This window comes from Pongo abelii, chromosome 18 (assembly GCF_028885655.2).
Source record: "Pongo abelii isolate AG06213 chromosome 18, NHGRI_mPonAbe1-v2.0_pri, whole genome shotgun sequence".
Classification (NCBI taxonomy): Eukaryota; Metazoa; Chordata; class Mammalia; order Primates; family Hominidae; genus Pongo; species Pongo abelii.
In genome coordinates this window covers 49036760-49055603 of record NC_072003.2, presented here as the reverse complement: position 1 = coordinate 49055603, position 18844 = coordinate 49036760, and the positions used below count along the sequence as shown (strand labels likewise).

The window sequence follows — 18844 nt, the reverse complement described above, 5'->3', positions numbered from 1 at the left end:
GGTTCTTGAAGGCAAAGATAAAATAAGTAAAGAGAGATTTACAAAGATAAAATGAACAAAGAAAGATTTCACTGTAGAACATGGACTCAGGCGCTTTGAGGTTTCTTTAACTCTTTATTTCTGGGTGATGTCATTAAGCATTACGCTTTCTCCTCTTCTCCCCCGCCTCAGTCTTCATGAGATGTACTTTGACCATGTCACTGCTCTGGCTCTGGCCAGGTGTTCCCCCTCACACCCTGAGGTTGTGAAATTCCCCTGGGGAGAGGGTTGCATCTCTGATAGTTGGGGCTCCTCTTGGCAGGGAGCAGTGCAGAGAAACCTACAGGGTCTTCTGGAAAGAGGAAGAGCAAGCAGTCAGGTCAGAAATTCAAATTTGGTGGAACTGGCTGGCTGACACAGGATTGTATCACCTGGGATGCTTTGAGCTGCAAGGCATGCAATCCAAGTTCAGAAAAGCTCAAGCAATAAGGGGCTGTGAGATCTCCTAGGGTGAGAAGTGTGGAGGAGTGTGGCTGCAGAGAACTTAGCTGAGCAGCTCAGTACTGTCAGCAGAGACCCAGCTGCCTTCTGTCTTTATGCTCTGTCCTGCTCAACTCATTGGCTGGTGCCCTGGGATTTGTCTCCTCATGATGAAGAAATGGCTGCTGTGGTGCCGGACATCCCACTACACATCAGTGTCCGAAGACCAGGAGAGAGAAGCTCCCTGACACAGGCCTGTCTTTAGGGGAAGGATACCTCTCCTAAATGTCCCCATGTTCCCTCCCTTGTATCTCACTGTGTTGACAACGGCATCCCTTGAACATCCTGCACCAATCTCAGGCCAACATATGGAGCTCCCTTTGGAGTTAGTGAATCTGGGGATGTTCGAGCAAAATTTGAATTAGGCCAGCAAGAAAGAAGGAGGGGGAAAGGCTGCTGGGCAGCATCCAGCACTGTCTGGGGGAGCTTGTGTGAGCTGTCTCTTCCCATGCAAGGTTCCGGAGCATCTCCCTCATGTCATGGGAGCTCTCCCTCACATCTCATCAGTCCCCTGGCCTCAACTCATGTCCTAGGACTGTGCCGTTCCTTCCTCTGCATGGCTTTCCCTGTGACTGAGACTCTTCCTCTGTACTAGCCTGCCTGGCTCCTTCTCCTTCTTCTGGACTCAGGTTCAATGTCACCTCTTCTGCGCGGCCTTTCCTGACCCTTCTCCCAAAGTGGGCCCGCTGCTGTTACTGTCTCCCTCTTGCTCTTTTTAATGTCATGTTGTTTTCAGTAGGAATTTATTGATGTATTCACTTGTTTACAGTTCCTTCCTCAGTGGCCGCTTAGCTGTCCCTGCACAGGGGCCAGGTTTGACTTGCCCACTCCTGTGTCCCTAGGCTTCAGGAGAAAGGGTTAGTGGGATGGAGAAGGGATTCACAGTGCCTGGCATGTAGTTGGCATTTAGGAGATATTGACTGAATGAAGGAGCCGCTGGTCCCCCATCTTACCTGAATTCCTGTCTCTTTTTTCCTGTTTCTGTCCTCCTCTCCACTGGAGCCCCCACATTTCTTCTTGTTCTTTGAGGAAGAACAAGAACTTCTCCATGAGCCCATGGACCTGACTTCTCTTGACAGTGTTGGGATTGCCGGCAGGGCTTCTCCAAGGGCCACTTCTGTGAAAAAATCCACATCTGGAGGTAGGGCATGCAGTGGCGAGCCTGTGCAGCGGAGCGGGCTGAGGAAGGGAGTCTGGACACAGTTCAGCCGCCTTCCTGGCTGGTAGGTGCCCACTGAAGCCAGGGGGCAACATGGATGCTGGTCTGGACATCTGGATCTGTCCCTTTCTGCATAGGTTTGGTCACTTTGCTCCAGGACAGTTTTTATTTTTACATTTTTATTTAGAGACAGGGTGTCACTTTGTCACTCAGGCTGGAATGCAGTGGTGTGATCATAGCTCACTGCCACCTCCAACTCTCGGGCTCAAAGAAGGAGGGCTCGTTTACACTGCTGGGGACTCCCTCTGTCCATGAGATAGTGGGATCCTTCCATTTCAGGGGTATCCAGTCCAGCCCACTCCTGGGAAACCAGTTCCGTTGTGAGGATTGCCAATGCCAGATTGTAAGGCTGATCTGGGAGCCAGTTGGTCATTCTACACAACACAGAGGTGGAAAGAGTTGGCTGTGGTTCCTTCAAGTTTAACAAGCAATCTGAGTAACTGCCTGGAATAGCCAGCTTGACCATCCCCAGGGCTCAGATGACATGGGTCTGGGGACAGCCACATGATATGGGTGCTGCTGCATTGTTGGTGTGGGACTGGGGATAGAGGAGAAAACGGCTTGCTCTGGCTGGGTTGGCAACATTGGAGGGTGAATGAGGGCCCAGGGGGAGCAGGGATCAGACCAGGAGGCGAGTGGAACCAGGCTAGGAAGGGTCTTGAAGGCCACAGGCCAGCCTGCCATGAAGCCTCCCTAATTTGAGTCCTCAGGCTGCCAAAAATACTGTTCACTCTCCCTGGGGGTAGAGAAAGAGCCTCCCTGGGTCTCCAGACCTCTCCTCCATAGCTGGTTGTGGGACAAATTATGGCCTTTCTGCATGTGCGTGGGCGGGACTGTAGTGTATGTACATGGATCCACACAAGACTCGCCTGGAGCATGGCGCCCACCCCGGGGCTCTTTGGGGAATTTGTTGGCTGCAGTGTGAGTCTAATGAGCAAAGCATTTGATGGTGGGTCTGTGGGTTCCCCAACAGGGCTCAGTCTCCCCAAGTCCCTCAAAATGGAGCTGTTTAAGCTGGCGGAGTCTTTTCTAGACCCCTGCTGTTGCTTTTACGGAACTTGCTTATGTTATGTTGCCTTTTCTTTTTCAGTGGGAAGTGTCGGTGTGAGTAATTATATATATTTTCACAAACTCGAACTATGCTTCATTTAAACTTCTATAAACATGTCTGTGTAATTCTAATTAACTGCTCGCATAAAGCCATCACAAGTTACATTGGGAAATGCTCATTTGCCAGACTGTTGCCTAAAAGCCAAGGAAAATATTATGTTCTTCCAACAAACGGACTATTCATGTAGACTGTTACCAAGATAAACAGGAGATATTTGAGGACAAGTGAGATTCTAAGCAGTGATGGCCGAGCCTCCTGTAAGTGGTGTTATTCAGGGTTGGCAGGGTGGGTGGCTTGATTGAGTGATAAATGCTCTTCAAGAAAAATGCCTGAATTTGGAATGTGGGGTCAGGACCCTGGAGATGGGCCATCTCGTGGTGCTCTTTGGGCAGGAGGCCACTCTGAATTTCGTGAAAAGTCTGAATCGGAGAAGAGTCAACGAAATGGCTTGCACTTGTACTTCCAAGAAGTTCTTTTAGCAGTTCGTACTGGGGTCACTAAGAAAGTGTGTAAAAAGAGATTCTTGGGGCTGCTTTAATAAATGCGTAAGAATGATTTCAAGTTAATCATTCAGACAGCGCATGGTGGCTCACGCCTGTAATCCCAGGGTTAGGGGATATTCTACCCCCAGAAAAAGAATGGAATAGCTCTTTCTCTACCCCCACTGGAAAAAAAAGGCAACATAACAATTTTTCTGGAGGCTGAGGCCGTAGGATTGTTTGAAGCCTGAAGTGTGAGACCAGCCCAGGCAACACAGACCCTATTGCTACAAAAAGTAAAAATGCAAAAATTAGCCTGGCGTGGTGGCACGTGCCTGTAGTCCCAGCTACTCGAGAGGCTGAGGTGAGAGAATTGCCGGAGCCCAGGAGTTCAAGGCTTCAGTGAACTGTGATTGAGCCGCTACACTCCAGCCTGGGAGACAGAATGAGACCCCAACTCAAAAAAAAAAAAAAAAAAGTTAGCTGTTCACTCATTCATTCTTCCATCCAATCAAGTATTACTGAGCGTCTATCATGTCCCAGACTAGGTAGGGCTCTTGCTGCCACAGTGAGAAACATCCAAACCCCTGCCCTCCTGGAGCTATGTTCTGCTTGTTGTTGTTGGTAACCAGACAAGGAAGTGAAATGTATACAGTTTGTTAGAGACAAGGGCTCAGGAAGACAAGGAAGGATGAGGGGTGGGGGAACTGGTGAAGACTGTCTGGCGTGTTTGAGGAGGGATGAGGCAGGGGCCTGCTCTGTGGCTGGAGGCTGGAGCGAGCAGGTGATCGGGAGAAGTGGGTGATGAGGTCAGATGGCTGACCTGGGCAGGGAGATGTATCTCTTTTATTTTATGCGGAAGATGTTTCTGAGCTGCTTGGAAATTATATTTTTTAATATCTTTTCCTTCACAGAATGGTAAAGTCCTTAAAATGTTGCAATACTTGCTCAATTGCAGCAGATAAGAATACTACACAAAACTATAGAGAAGAAAATCAAACCCTCCAGAATGTCCCCCTGAAGAGGACCACTGTTGCACCGGGGACCCTCCTTTCAGGCATCCTCATTTTATCATCTCCCTTTGCTTTCTTCCCCAGTGGCCTTTTCAAAGGTCAGAGAGAAATGCTTAGTCAAACCCCTACTTGAGTACACAGGTGACTAATTTTGGGATCGAAGATTAAGGAGGTTTTGTTGCGTCCTTAAAGAACTTGGAATTGGAGTCCAGGTAGTTTTGGTAAGTCATCAACAGCTGGAAAGGACTGTCGGAAAGTGACTCACTTTCAGGCTGATAGTTCTGTGTAGAAAACATTCCCTGTAATGGTGAACATGTATTGATTCCTTCCTGCATCCCAGGCACTAGACATAAACAGTCCCTATTCAGTTCTTTCGATTCTCACAGCAACTCTATGAGGTTGGTGCTGTTATTCTTATTATCATAGGCAAGGAACAGAGTCAGGGAGGGTAATGACCTTCCCCTAGTCACACAGGTGGTTAGGGACTGGGACCTCAACATCAGAGTCCTGGCTCTGGGCAGGAGTTAAGGTTGAAGATGCCATGAAGCAATCCAGCCTGACTTGTTCCCCTTCCCCTTAACTGCATATTGGGTAGCCCCTGCTGCTGCGTGCCCCGGCCATATTGAGAGCTTTGCCTCTCTCATTTGCTCTTAAGGAAGGCATCTTGGAAGGTTCTCTTTGAGTCCTCTGGGCTGGATTGACCAGAGACGGATGTAATAATGCACATCAAAGCCCATCCCTGGCATGTCACAGCCCTTTCTTTTTTATTTTTTGAGACAGGGTCTTGCTCTTTCACTCAGGCTGGAGTGCAGTGGTACAATGTCCGCTCACTGAAGCCTCGACCTCCCAGGCTCAAGCAGTCCTCTGGCCTCAGCCTCTTGAGGAGCTGGGACTACAGGTGCATGCCACCACACCTGGCTAATTTTTGTATTTTTGTAGAGATGGAGGTTTCACTATGTTGCCTAGGCTGGTCTCGAACTCCTGGGGTCAAGAGATCCACCTGTCTTGGCCTCCGAAAGTAATGGGATTATAGGCGTGAGCCATCACACCTGGCCAGCCCTTTTCAATAAGCAAAAGATTTTGTTATTAGTAAATTCTTCTGAAACCTTGTTGGTCCCTAGGAAAGGGCCTGGAACCGCCTGCATCTTAGGGGGCTGGATGGATGAGATCTGGATGTTATGGTCTGTTTCTGACCGCTTCGTTCATTCACTCCCTCGCTCATTGATATTGAGGTGTGATTTTCCAGCAAGAGAGTCCCCTGGTCTCAAGTTTCCGGAGGCACCCACTACAATCTAGATTCCAATTAGCTTAATTGCTTCATATTAGACTTCTTAGAAAAGATTTTTTTTTTTTTTCTTGCTGATGGCTGCGTTTCCAGGAATGTCTCCCCCACTGCCTTCCTTCCTGCTTCTTCCAAACTTGTTTCTTTCAACTTTATTTCTCTGGTACTGGCCTGCACATCAGTCTTGTTAGACCCGGTGCCATTGTGTCAGTTTACATCTGAGAGGCCAAAGTGACACCAGGAAAAAAATAGTATATATTGTATATATGTATGGAGAGAAAGAGAGAGTGGGAACTTATATATCCCATGTATGTAAAATTACATGTGTTATTTTTAAATAGAAAATTTCTTTTTAGGGTGTGTGTATGTTTCAGTGAAAGAACTGGACACGAAATCTACCCAGAGTTCTGACCCTATCTCTCTTCCTTTTGCCATCAACACCAGATTTTTTAAAAAGTAATTTTCAACAACCAAAGGAAACAGTTACATCCTGATTGACACACAGGATGTCGGAGCAGCATTCTTGCTGTTAAGTGATCAGGATTTCAGCCAAGGGAATATAATGAAATCCACATAAAAATTTATTTACCTAATGAAAATCCTGGAGTAATGCATAAGTGGTTCTCTGATAATAAAATGCAAATCTAAAACTATAACCAGGAGGACAATAATCTTCATTAAACGTATTGTCTAGAGGAAGCCTGTGACATCTACTTAACAGTGATTTGATTTGTTTAGTAATTTCCACATAATATTTAAACTTTATTTTGAGTCTTAAAAACCAGCCCACGAGTTTCTTTTGCATCAGAGAGGAGGGCAGCTGCTGGTGGGTGGAGGTGCCTGCCCGTTGGATTCTCAGGGCCTCTGCTTACGGGGCACCCTGGAATCTCGTCCTTTTCTGGGCAGCGCAGCGTGGCATTTGGTGGAGAGGCGGGGTCCAGGAAGGGAAAGCAAGGGGTCAGGTTTCCTTCTGGGAGTGAGACCCAGAAAAGCTCCTGTTCTGCAGGAAAATGGCATCTGAGGCTTAGAAAGGCTTGGAGATGGGAAGTGACTCGCCCAAGTTTATCTTGGAGCTCTGGTGGTGCCCAGGTCTCCTGGCTCCCCACCCAGTGCTCCTGCCTTCCTGAAATCTGGCCAGAGCTGAGGATTTGAGTGCCACTCTCCTGCCACTCAGGCTCTGTGTAGCATCTCTGTAGCTCTCTCTCCTGGCCCAAGACCGCTTAGCAACAGCACACCTCCCCCACCCCCAACTGGGGATTGGCATGATTGGAAGTTGGAAGCAGGGCGGAAGTGCTTTGGAAGCAGGCTGACCTGGGTTCAAAACCTAGCTCTGTCTCTTGTCAGCTGAGGAACCATGGGCCTGTACCTTACTCTCTGTGAGGCTCAGGGTCTCTACCTGTGACAGGGGGGCTCTAATCTCTGCCTTTGGGACTGCTGGGAAGACTCTGAGGAAGCGTGTGCAGTGTCTGGCTGGAGATGCAATGCCTGGCTGTGGGCTTAGAAGTCTCTTGGGTAGCTTAGAAGCATGATAGGGAATAATTTATTTTGGGACATTCCCCCCCCCTCCAGTTTTGACACTAATAATCTAAGTCCTAGATGAGAAAAATTACCCTTTTGGATTAAAAAAAAATTTTTTTTGAGACGTTATCACTCTGTCATCGAGGCTGGAGTGCCGTGGCATTATATGGCTCACTGTAACCTCCACTTTCTGGGCTCAAGCGATCTTCCCACAGCCTCCTGAGCAGCTTAGGACTACAGGTGTGTACCAAATTTTTATTTTTTTTGTAGAGAGGTCTCACTATATTGCCCAGGCTGGTCTCGGACTCCTGAGCTCAAGTGATCCTCCTACCTCTGTCTTCCCATGGGATTACAGGTGTCAGTCACTGTGCCCGGCCCCTTTAACACAAAATCCCAGATACATGGCAGATGAAGCCTGTTGGTGCGTGTACATGTGCAAGTGTGTATGTATGTGTGTGTGTTTTCCCACCAGATATCATGGTAACTTCACAGATTACTCAACCTTCCTCTCACTGTCTCCCCTGCCTCCTTCTCCTCCTTTTTCTTCCCCCAACAAGTTATAACTTTTTTCTTTCCCCTTTGGAATGTTGCAGAGCATTTTGAAAAAATATTAAAACAAATTATCCATAATCTCAAGCAAGAATCTCCTTCCAAGGGCGGCATAGGACTCTGGTTAGGAACACAGGCCTGTTCAGACACCAGCTTTGAGCTTACCAGCTAGCCGTGTGCCCTTGAGCAACTTCCTTATCCTCTCTGAGCCTCAGTTTCCTTGCCTGTGATGCAGCATTAACACTCGTTTTTTTCTGCACAGCTGTGAAGATTAAACAAGATAATGTGTGTAAAGTGCTTAGCAGAGTGTCTGGCACTTAGTCAGTGCTTGATAAATGGGAGCTGTTTTGTTGTTGCAAGAGAAAAGATTGCTCTGAACAGAAGCCCCGTGAAATGGAGAAGTGAGGCTTCTGTCCAGGTAGTGATGCCAGCCGGCCGGCAGGCCAGCCAGGCATAATGGCTTGAGTTTCCATCCAAGGGCTGGCTCAGGTTACTCCTGGCCCATTAGCAATGCTGGTGAGAGCTTGGAGCTTCTTAAGTTCAAGGTCAGTCACAGGCCTTGTCCCCGACTCGGGCCTCTCTGTTTTGCCCAGAGTCACTAGTCACCAGGGTGGTCTGATGAGAAAGTGAGTATGCCTTAGGGCCTCCTATCCTGACCTCTGGGCCACACTCCAGGGAAGGGCCTTGCTCAAGGCAGGGGATCAACCATCCAGAGACTTTGAAAATTCACCTGTGTATCTGGAAAAGCAGTTAAATCCTGGCTGCATAGATGACTATCTGGGCAAGTCATTAAGTAGTCTGAGCCTCAGTTTGCTCATCTGTCAAATGGGCATACAAGTAGTATTTCACCAGGAGATTGCACATGCTTACTAGCCTGCAATAAGAAATTCTGTATTTATTCCCCCAGGAAAACTTCCTGGAGAAGGACGGATTTTACCCTGTAAAAGAAGAAAGACATGGATGCATAAGAAGAGGGGTGAGCAGGGGAGGCCTTGGGCTGAGGGGTGGGGCAAGGGAAGTAGGCAGACAGAAGGAGCTCGAACTAGAGCTTAGTTCTCTTGGACAATATGGGTCTCATCCCTTCTGACTCAGCTAGGGGCCTTGCCTGGGGAGGATGAAGGAGCAACATCATCTTGACCCCATCTAACTTGGATTTAAAAATTCCTGCAGGGGGCCGGACGTGGTGGCTCACGCCTGTAATCCCAACATTTTGGGAGGCCGAGGCAGTGGATCGCCTGAGGTCAGGAGTTCGAGACCAGCCTGGCCAACATGGTGACTCCCTGTCTCTACTAAAAACACAAAAATTAGCCAGGCGTGGTGGCAGGCACCTGTAATCCCAGCTACTTGGGAGGCTGAGGCATGAGAATCACTTGAACCTGGGAGGCGGAGGTCACAGCAAGCTGAAATCACGCCACTGCACTCCAGCCTGGGCAACAGAGAGAGACTCCGTTTCAGAAAAAAAAAAAATTCCTGCGGGGTGACTTAGACAAACGGGTTGTCATTTCAGCCCAAATACTCCCGTGGTCTCCTGTATCAGGAGATGCTGCCCACGTGCTATTGGAATTCACCAGCCAACCAGGGACTGCTGGAGTGTTTGTTCTTACTCATCTTCGGCTTTCCCAGCTCTTTCCTCAAGTAGGGTAGGAGATGTGGAAGTGATTGAACCATCTCTGGGAGAGAGAGGAAAACCCAAATGGAGGCATTGAATGCATCCCCCAGAGGCCCTTTCATGGGTGTGCACAGCAGACCTCACTGCCTTTGAGCACAGCCTTGGAGGCTGCAGAGGGACTGGGCTGTTGGGGGTGGTAATAAATACCCTGAGGCCTGGGGAGCCCCATGTGGCCTCCTTCCCTGGGCCCACAGAAGAGCCTGAGTGACAGCCAGGCTTGGCCTTCGCACACACAGGGGGAGGGAAAAAGAGAGTGGCAGGGGCAGAGGAGGGGGCTGCCAGCCAGGGACAAAGGCAGAGACAGGGAGAAACAAAGGAAGAGAGAAATCCCTTCTTGTTACAACCTGTGGTTTAAAGAAAAATGTGCTTTGCCACCCCTGAAGGCCTTAGAGTGAGACCCTCGGTTCATCTGGTCACAGAGCAGGACTTTTCACTTTGCAGACCACACCTCGAGCCCAGGTGTGGGACTCTTGTCCGGTGCGTTCTTCTGGGCCTGAAGCTTCCTCCACTTAAGATTGCATGGAATCAGTTGGAAATGGGAAGAATCAGAGGCAAACATCTGCTGACAAATTTGGGAGCAAACATTTTTCTTTCTGGATTTAAATAATTGCATTGCATCCCCAGCTCTGGTTCTGTTCTAAAGCCAGCCCCAGATGACATTTGGCAGGCTAACCATGGTCTGGCTCCCCACCGCCCCCCGCCCCTGCCCCCGCCCCACCGCCCTGTGGGGTTTTCTCAGAATATTTTCCTCCATGTCTGGGTAGCTGGCTTTTAAACCCGTTCAGTTTTTCTTTTTTTTCTTGTTTAGGTCTCAAATTTTATTAAATTTAAATTTTATTCCATTTCAGGCTATAAAATCTCCAAAAGTGGCTTTGAAAGTGAACAGGTTTTGGCATGCTGGAAATAGGTTACCTCCAATGCAAATAAAAGAGTCTAGCTTCCGAGGCGAACAAGGCTCCAAGGGTTGGGAAAATGTGTGGAGCAGTTAGAGACTGTGGCATAGAAATGGTCAGAGACCAATTTAAAAGCACATATATTTTAAATGAAACATTTTGTGGACATATGGAACCCATAGCTTTTGCCAAAAGCCCAATTGTGGGGATCAAGTCTTAAGAGCTAAACTTCAATCTACTACCCAAGGTGATTTTTAACAGACAAATGAAAGCTCCTTTTTGCTTTCTAGTCTAAGGGGAATCTTAATACATTTTTAAATTATTTGGCATTTTGAATTAATTTTCTTAGAATGAAACGAGATTCTTAAATTGGGATCTTGTAGGGAAAAGACAGCCAGGTAATTAGTGAACTGATCTCCTTTCCTGACACACGAATGCAAGGGGGAGGGGGAGAGCTGAACTCCAACCAAGGTGCACACAAAATCTATTTTAGAGCAAAAATTTCAAAGTAAGCAACACCATCTGTTCTTTAATTATTTCTCCTTATTAAAAAAATGTAGCTACATTTATTTGGGTTACTTAGTTGGAAAGAAATGTCTTTAAGACACTCAGAACTGGAGCTATTAAAGTCAGATTGTCAGCTCTTGTTTGCTAGGTATCCAAGAACTGAAAATAGTAAAGGCATTTTAGAATTGACTTTCTTTTCCAACAGAGCTTCCTCTTGGTTAAGCAGGACATGGTTATCCAAGGCCTAGCGGATATTCCTCTGCTGCTCATATTTTGGGGCAGCAGCTGTGGGATTAAGCAGAGGGTTCATGCTCTAGCAGGACAATCAAGGGAGGTAGGGGGTCTGCCTTCAAGAGGAGTTAGGCCACTGGGAGTCTCTGCCCCTTTCGGAGTTCTTGCCATTCAGCTCACTGTCCATCCTTCCATTCATCTGTCTGTCTGTCCGTCCGTCCGTCTGTCCATCCATCCATCCATCCATCCATCCATCCATCCATCCATCCATCCACCTATTCAACAAATATACCTTTAATAATACTCCTAACCTACAAACATCAGGGCTTAGCCAGCTTATCTTAACATATTTGGAACACTTACATTAGCCTACAGTTGGGCAAACTAACACAAAGCCTATTTTATAATAAAGGGAAGAATAGCTCATGTAATTTATTGAGTACTGTACTGAAGTACAGTTTCTACTAAATGTGTATTGCTTTCATACCATTGTGAGGTTGAACCATTGTATGTCTAAACATTTTAAGTCAGGGACCATCTGTAATCAGATACTCATGGATGGGCTCATTCCTGTAATCCAGCACTTTGGGAGGCCAAGGCGGGCAGATCACCTGAGGTCAGGAGTTTGAGACCAGCCCGGCCAACATGGTGAAACACTGTCTCTACTAAAAATACAAAAATTAGCCAGGCAAAGTGGCAGGTGCCTGTAATCCCAGCTACCTGGGAGGCTGAGGCAGGGAGAATCGCTTGAACCTAGGAGGCGGAGGTTGCAGTGAGCCGAGATCACATCACTGCACTCCAGCCTGGGTGACAGAGTGAGATTCTATCTCAAAAAAAAAAGATACTCGTGGATGAGCCTGTGATTACTAACAGTAACGTGTGCTCTAGAGTCTAGACCAGTGCTGTCCAATAGACCTTTTGGCAAAGATGGAAATGTTCTATATCTGTACTGTCCAATATGGTAGCCACCAGCCACATACGGGTTTTGAGCGTTTGAAACCTGGCTAGTGGGACTGAGGAACTGCCATTTTTTTGTTTGTTTGTTTTTTGAGATGGAGTCTCACTCTGTCACCCAGGCTGGAGTGCAGTGGCGCGATCTCGGCTCACTGCAAGCTCCGCCTCCTGGGTTTACGCCATTCTCCTGCCTCAGCCTCCCGAGTAGCTGGGACTACAGGCACCCGCTACCACGCCCGGCTAATTTTTTTGTATTTTTAGTAGAGATGGGGTTTCACCATTTGGCCAGGATGGTCTCGATCTCTTGACCTCGTGATCCACCTGCCTCAGCCTCCCAAAGTGCTGGGATTACAAGCATGAGCCACCGCGCCCCGCCAGAGCTGCCATTTTAAATTTGATTTAATTAAAAACATTTAAACATTTATTTTAACAAGATTTATTTATTATTATTAATTTTTTTAGAGACAGGGTCTTGCCCTGTTGCCCAAGCTGGAGTACAGTGGCATGGTTACAGCTCATTGTAGTTTTGAACTCCTGGGCTCAAGTGATCCTCTCATCTCAGCCTCTGGAGTAGCTGTGACTATAGGCGTTCACCATCACTCTCAGCTAATTTATTTTTATTTTTTAAGAGATGGGATCTCTCTATATTGTCTTGAACTCTTAGCCTCAAGGGATCCTCCCACATCAGCCTCCAGAGTAGCTGGGATTACAGGTGACAGTCACTGCACCCAGCTCTTTTTTATTTATTTTTAGATATGGGGTCTCTCTGTGTTGCCCAGGCTGGAGTGCAGTGTCTATACACAGGTGCAGTCACAGCACACTATAGACTTGAACTCCTGGGCTCCAGCGATCCTGCTGCCTCAGCCTCCTGAGTAGCTGGGACTATAGGTATGCACCACCATGCCCAGTTTGATTTACTTTTGGTTAATTTTTATTTAAATACTCACATGAGGGTAGTAGAGACTGTATTGGACAGCATGGAGTCAGCCTCACCTGGGAACTTGGTAGCAATGCAGATCCCCAGGTCCTACCTATCCAGGCTCTGCTGAGTCAGAATCTCTGTGGGAGCCCAGGCATCTGAGTTTCAGCAATCCCTCCAGGTATTTTTATATGGCCTTGCTCTAGGAAAGGTAGGTGTGGGTGTGATGCTATCATGTGATCCATTCTGGGGGGCGGTGCATCAAGGAGTAGGGGAATTAGATTAGAAGCCTTCTGAGAAAAAGGACTGATGAGCTGTGACTGAGACATGAGTAGCGAGGTGACCATGGCAGGCCTGGCTCTGGCTGGGCCTTTGGTGGTGATGGAACACAGCTCACCACGCCCAGCAGTGGGGAGGGCTTGGCACAGCTGATGAACTCAAAAAAGGTCAGAATGTTGGAGCGAAGAGATGGAGCATTTGTGAACTGGCGGGTAGGAGGCCTGGTACTGCAGCTGTGCGATCCTGAAATGGTGTCTTAACCTCTCTGGGCCTCGTATTCTCTTCATTGATAAAACGGAGCTAACCACACCTTGCCATGCACTTATCTAGTAGGGTCAAAAGATGGATGGACTCAAACTGCATGGACAAAGCACGCATGTGCACAACACAAACCCTGGGATAAGTGACATGGTGGTCTTGTTTCTTACTGAGTTTTCTTTGTTCTCTAACTGCACTGTCCCCATTTCTCCTACCTTCAGGGTCTCAGCTCTGCCTGAGCACCTCCTGCCCAGCACCACTCTCCCCAGCTGTCCTCAGTCAGGCTAAGGCGGTATCAGGCGGTCTGTGTGGCTCTGTGATCCGCACCCTGGTCTGATGGGACCTGTGTTCCTGTTGCTGCTCTGCATTTCCTTCCTGGAATGTCCTCCCCAGGCTTCTGCGTCTCTTTTATTGGGTTTATAATCTCAGGGGCCCTTTCCAGACCCTCATCTGGAAGCCCAGGATGGACCCAGAGAGTGGACTTCTGCAAGTGCATGTTAAAATCAGATGTAACCAAATGCCTTTTGGGGAAAGACTTCATAGTAATTTTAGCAGCATCTTTTCTGTTGTCTAGACCTAAGATCAGCATTTTAGGGAAAAGTGTCGAGGTAGACTTTCCCCTGCCTCCCCCTGCTCTCCCCTCTCTGCTGCTAGGACTCTGTGCAAGGCCCTCCCTCCAGGACGTCAGGTGGCGAGAGCCTCAGGCGTGCCCCAGCTATTTGGCAGCCAAAAGTTTTGTCCATGGAAGATGCCAGACTTATTTCGAGATGGCAAATGTGGCGATGCTTCTCTGCTGGAAAGACACCAAGTGTCTGATCTCAGCCTTGGGAGTGGTATTTTGGGGAGATATTAGCAGCTTCTTATCTAAAATAGACACATGCTTTCCTTCACCCTCTCAAAAGCCTTTGCAGTCAACTGTGTCCTCAGTACTTGGAATGGTGCCTTGAGAATACTGATTGCTCAGTATAGGTTAGTTATTGCTACTGTTATTGTTATTATTATTACTTTGTTTTTCCAGGACTGAAGCATTGCTTAGGTCTCTCCTCTAGACTAAGACATTTACAATAAACGCTTTGGAATCTTCCTTTTTTTTGAGACAAGGTCTCGCTCTGTCACCCAGGCTGGAGTGCAGTGGCATGATTATAGCTCACTGCAGCCTCAACCTCCCAGGCTCAAGCAATCCTCCCATCTCAGCCTCCCCAGTAGCTGGGACTACAGGTGCATGCCACCATGCCTGGCTAATTTTTAAATTTTTAGTAGAGATGGGGCCTCACTATGTTGCTTAGGCTGGCAACTCCTGGGCTCAGGCAATCCTCCTTCCTCGGTCTTCCAAAATGTTGGGATTACAGGCATGAACCACTGCATCCTGCCTGAATCTTCTTTTTAAAAGAATATCCAAGGAGAGCACTGTGACTAAAAGGAATTAGTAGCTAATGGTGGAATTTTAGTCACCTGGGCAAGACATTGCTTTATAGGGAAAAATACTTTCCAAGCACCTCTCATGTCATTTTAGCTCAATGACAAAACAACAAACAAAAATACTCAGGACCTACTTTGAAATCCTGGGGGAAGATTGCTGTCTGGGAACCCGAGGAGCGCATCCAGCGTCAGGATCATTTTGTTTTCTTGGCTGCTCAGGATTGAAATTTGTTTTTGGCTAGGCACAGTGGCTTACACCTGCAATCCCAGCACTTTGGGAAGCCAAAGCAGGTGGATCGCGGGAGCCCAGGAGTTCAAGACCAGCCTGGCCAACATGGTGAAATCCTGCCTCCACAAAAATTAGCCTGGTGTAGTGGTGGGAGCTTGTAATTCCAGCTACCCAGGAGGCTGAGGCAGGAGAATTGCCTGAGCCTGGGAGGTGAGGCCTGCGGTGAGCTGAGATTGTACCACTGCACTCCAGCCTGGGCAACAGAGTGAGACTTTGTCTCAAAAATATATATATGTATTTTTGTTTGGAATTAGAATGTAACACTTAAAATTCAGGAAAGTGTGCACAAAAATCCAGATTTCTAGCTGTTCTTCAGAGCAATCAGGAGATCAAGTTCCCGTACAGTGAGGACGGGCTGGCACTGCCTGCTTATACCCAAGCCCGCGTGCTCTATTCCTCGTACCTGTGACTCCCTGTTGTGTGCATCAAGCCCTCCTTACCCTTTAATGTTACCTGGCTGGCCCTGGAGGCCTCAAGGTTGCCAGTACTCCGAGGGTTAAAAGAGCTGGGCAGTGCTGCCCTGCCAGAGTCTGCCTGGAGCTCCTGGACCAGCCCTGCCTCCTGTTTGCTGTGTGAGTTGGCACCTGTCATACCACTTCCCTGTGCCTCAGCTTCCCCATCTGTCCAGTGGGGCACTAGACTGAGTTGGCAGTTTCCCACTGTGCCTGATGAAGCAGAAGCAGGTGCCAGGCCCCCCACTTCCCTTGTGAATTAGGTCTGTGCCTTAGATTTCTCATGGAAAGTTAGGGAACTCCCAGATAACTTCCTGTCCTGACCTCGTATAAAGATCTTTGTGCAGCTGCTGCTTAGGGGGCTGCTTTTTTTGGTTCGTTTTGGTGGAGTGGCTGGGGGTATCAGGGCAGGAAAGGGATAATAATAGTGTTATTAATAAGAATGGCCAAATTCACTGAGCAGCCTATTCTCCCACTAAGGTAGGCCCTCTTTGACCCATTTTACTGATAAACTCAAGTTCTGAGAGTCTGAGTAACTTGCCGAAGTTCACACAGCTGATGAGCGGCCGAGCCCCGCTTTGGGCCTGGTTGGTTTCATCCCAGACCCTGAGGCCCTAACCTGCAGGCTGCCCTCCCCGAGGTGGCTTGGGAGGTGGCATTCTAGGACACACGTGTGGGAAAGAGGAGGTCAGGAGAGATGCCGCTGCAGAGTTGAGATGGCCAGTGCTCCAGGGCTGCTTCAGAAGAGACCCGACCGCCTCCTGTCGCCTCCGTCTTGCTGGCCATCCATGCTCCCAGGGTGGGGGATGACACCTCCTCCTGGCTCCCTGCTCACATGCCAGGTTCACCCCTATCAGAGCCCTGTTTTGGGTCATGCTCCTGGGTTTGAATGAGGTAGAGAAATGGAGTGCTAGGCCTGTTGAGCTGTAAACTCGTTGTGGATTAAATTGTTTTTTTTGGACAATAGTGGCTTGCAAAACTTTTCTGCAACAAATCTTATAGCAAACCAATTGATTAGGTTGTTCAGGAGGACCTTGGAGGATTGGAGTAATTTTGTACTTCTCAGGAACAAGCGTGTTTCCTGTCTGAGCCTCAGTTGCTCACCTGAGAAGGCAGAGCCCATGCCTGTCCTGCTTGCCCTCCGATCCTGTCCCATTGTTGGAAAAGGCAGGTGCAGTTTATCCTGGCACAGCCCACCCCTGTCCTGCTTGCCCTCCGATCCTGCCCCATTGTTGGAAAGGGTAGATGCAGTCTATCCTGGGCACAGGACATGTCGGGGATGTCATCCCCCCACCCCCCAGAGCCCACGGGAAGGCAGATGAATCATGTCCATTTTACAGGTGATGCCTGAAAAGGTTCAGTATTACAGGCCCCGTCTGGAGCCCCCCTGCTGCTGAGGGCTGGGCTTGCAGCCTTGACCCAGGGCCTTCTGTCTCCGAAGCCCTGGCTCCTCAGGGCCTGGCTCTTGGACCCTGGCAGCCCACAGCCTTCGACCTCCCGCGTTCCCTGAAACTGTCACTTCCTGCGTCCTCTGGGCTTTCCAGAAGTAAGAAGTGGGAGTTCGACAAATCCTGCTAATGTCCTTGAGGAAGGAGCTGTTTGTTTTCTTTCTCCAGCTTCTTCTGCAGGAGCCCACCTGGGGCCTCCTGGTTCTCCAAGGCATTTATAGGAGTTGGGGGGCGGATGTGGACCCCTGGCCCCTGTCCAAAGAGCTTTTGGCTTTTCCTGGGTGGCTTCTGAGTCAGCTGCAATGGCAGGACCATCCCCATGGTCTCAGCTGCTGTCTCGGCCACTGTGCTGGTTTCCTGTCCAGCAGGGTTCAGTGGTGCAGGTGACAGACGCCAACTCTGGACAACTTAAGCCGAAAGAGACTTTAACAGGAGGCCAAGGGGGAGCCAACAGTGTGAATGCACTGAGAGATGGAGGCCTTGGGGCAGCTCTGGAGATGCGGGAGCGAGAGGGAATGGATGTTCTCTTCCGGGAACTGGCATGGGGCAGGAGTTCGTCACCTCCCGTGTCTCCTGTGAGGCTCTGTTTGAGGATCAATCCCTGGGCAGATCTAAGCATGAGCCTGGGCCATGGCCCAGGGGAGGGCAGGGCATTTTGATTGGTGGCACATTGAGGTTAGGGTTAGGGGCGGTTCCTCAGGGCATGATCGGGGTGCTGCTGTTATCCGAGGCTGGGGCAGTGGATACCTGGAGTATGAACGTGTCTGCTTGGCTGTCACTGCTCTCCTGGTGGCCTGTCCTGCCACCTCAGAAGGCTCCGGCTGCCCGGAGTCGGGGCACAGGGTGGGCTGGGGGGAAGTGCGCCGTTGCCTGTTAGGCCAGCTCTGGGCTGTGGGGTTGGAGTCACCAAGGTAGACCTGTAGGGCACCAGGGTGGGTGGGGACTTGGGGGAAGTCCAGTCTAATGTCGTTCATACACACAGAGAAATGGGAGTTCAGAGAGAGCAGCAAGAACTTCCCCAAAGCCCCCCTGCCTAGTAGGGCTACAACTAGGGGAGTGGACCAAGGTGGGAAGGCAAAAATGCAGTACCCCAAGGCAAGTGTGGGTGCCCCTGGTGGTGTGGCAGGGGGTTTAAGTAGAACACACACACGCTTTTAAACACACGAATTGCTAATGAATGCACAAGGAGCAAAATTAGAAACTCCCCCAGCCACCCACTGTCCTCCCTGGAGGCCACTGCTGGTCCTAGTTTCTTGTGTCTGGTTCCAGGGCAATTTACGTGTGTTCAGACACATGAAAATGTGTATATTTATCTCCCCTCCCCCACACAAATGGAAGTACACCATACAGCCCCTCACCCTTTCTCACTTTCCAGACTGTGAGAAATGATTCCAAATCAGCTACTTCAGTACTGCTTCAGGACTTCATTTATTCATTTATTTAGGTTTTCTGAGATGGGATCTCACTCTATTGCCCAGGCTGGAGTGCAGTGGCACGATCACAGCTCACTGCAACCTAGAACTCACAGGCTCAGGAGATCCTCCCAACTTAGCCTCCTGAGTAGCACATGCCACCACACCTGGCTAATTTTTGTATTTTTTGTAGAGATGTGCTCATCATGTTGCCTGGGCTGGTCTTGAACTCCTGGGCCTCCAATGATCCACCCACTTTGGCCTCCCAGTGTGCTGGGATTACAGGCATGAGCCACCATGCCCAGCTCCCTTATCCCAGCCTTTATCAGTAGGGTTGACTATGCCCTCTCTCCCCTCTCATAGCCAGCTAGGCAGCAGGTGCCTGTAGCTTCTAGAAAACAACCAGGTAGATGGGGAATGTGGA

General features: G+C 48.9%; 1 protein-coding gene across 10 annotated transcripts in view; it reads left to right on the top strand.

Moving 5' to 3' along the window:
- Positions 1–18844, top strand: part of ZNF423 (zinc finger protein 423) — a 371381-nt gene that overhangs the window by 27950 nt on the left and 324587 nt on the right. For 2 of the 10 annotated variants that reach the window (XM_054533871.2, XM_054533874.2), the window contains exons 2-3: positions 4243–4562; positions 8598–8666. The exons of 4 other annotated variants lie outside the window; for them this stretch is intronic. In XM_054533871.2, coding sequence (XP_054389846.1) covers positions 8651–8666 — 16 coding nt within the window. In that variant the 5' untranslated portion in view covers positions 4243–4562; positions 8598–8650. Of the gene's footprint in view, positions 1–4242; positions 4563–7364; positions 7382–8597; positions 8667–18844 lie in introns of those variants that run through there. 4 more of the 10 variants (XM_024234049.3, XM_054533872.2, XM_054533873.2 and 1 more) reach the window with 3 other exon arrangements.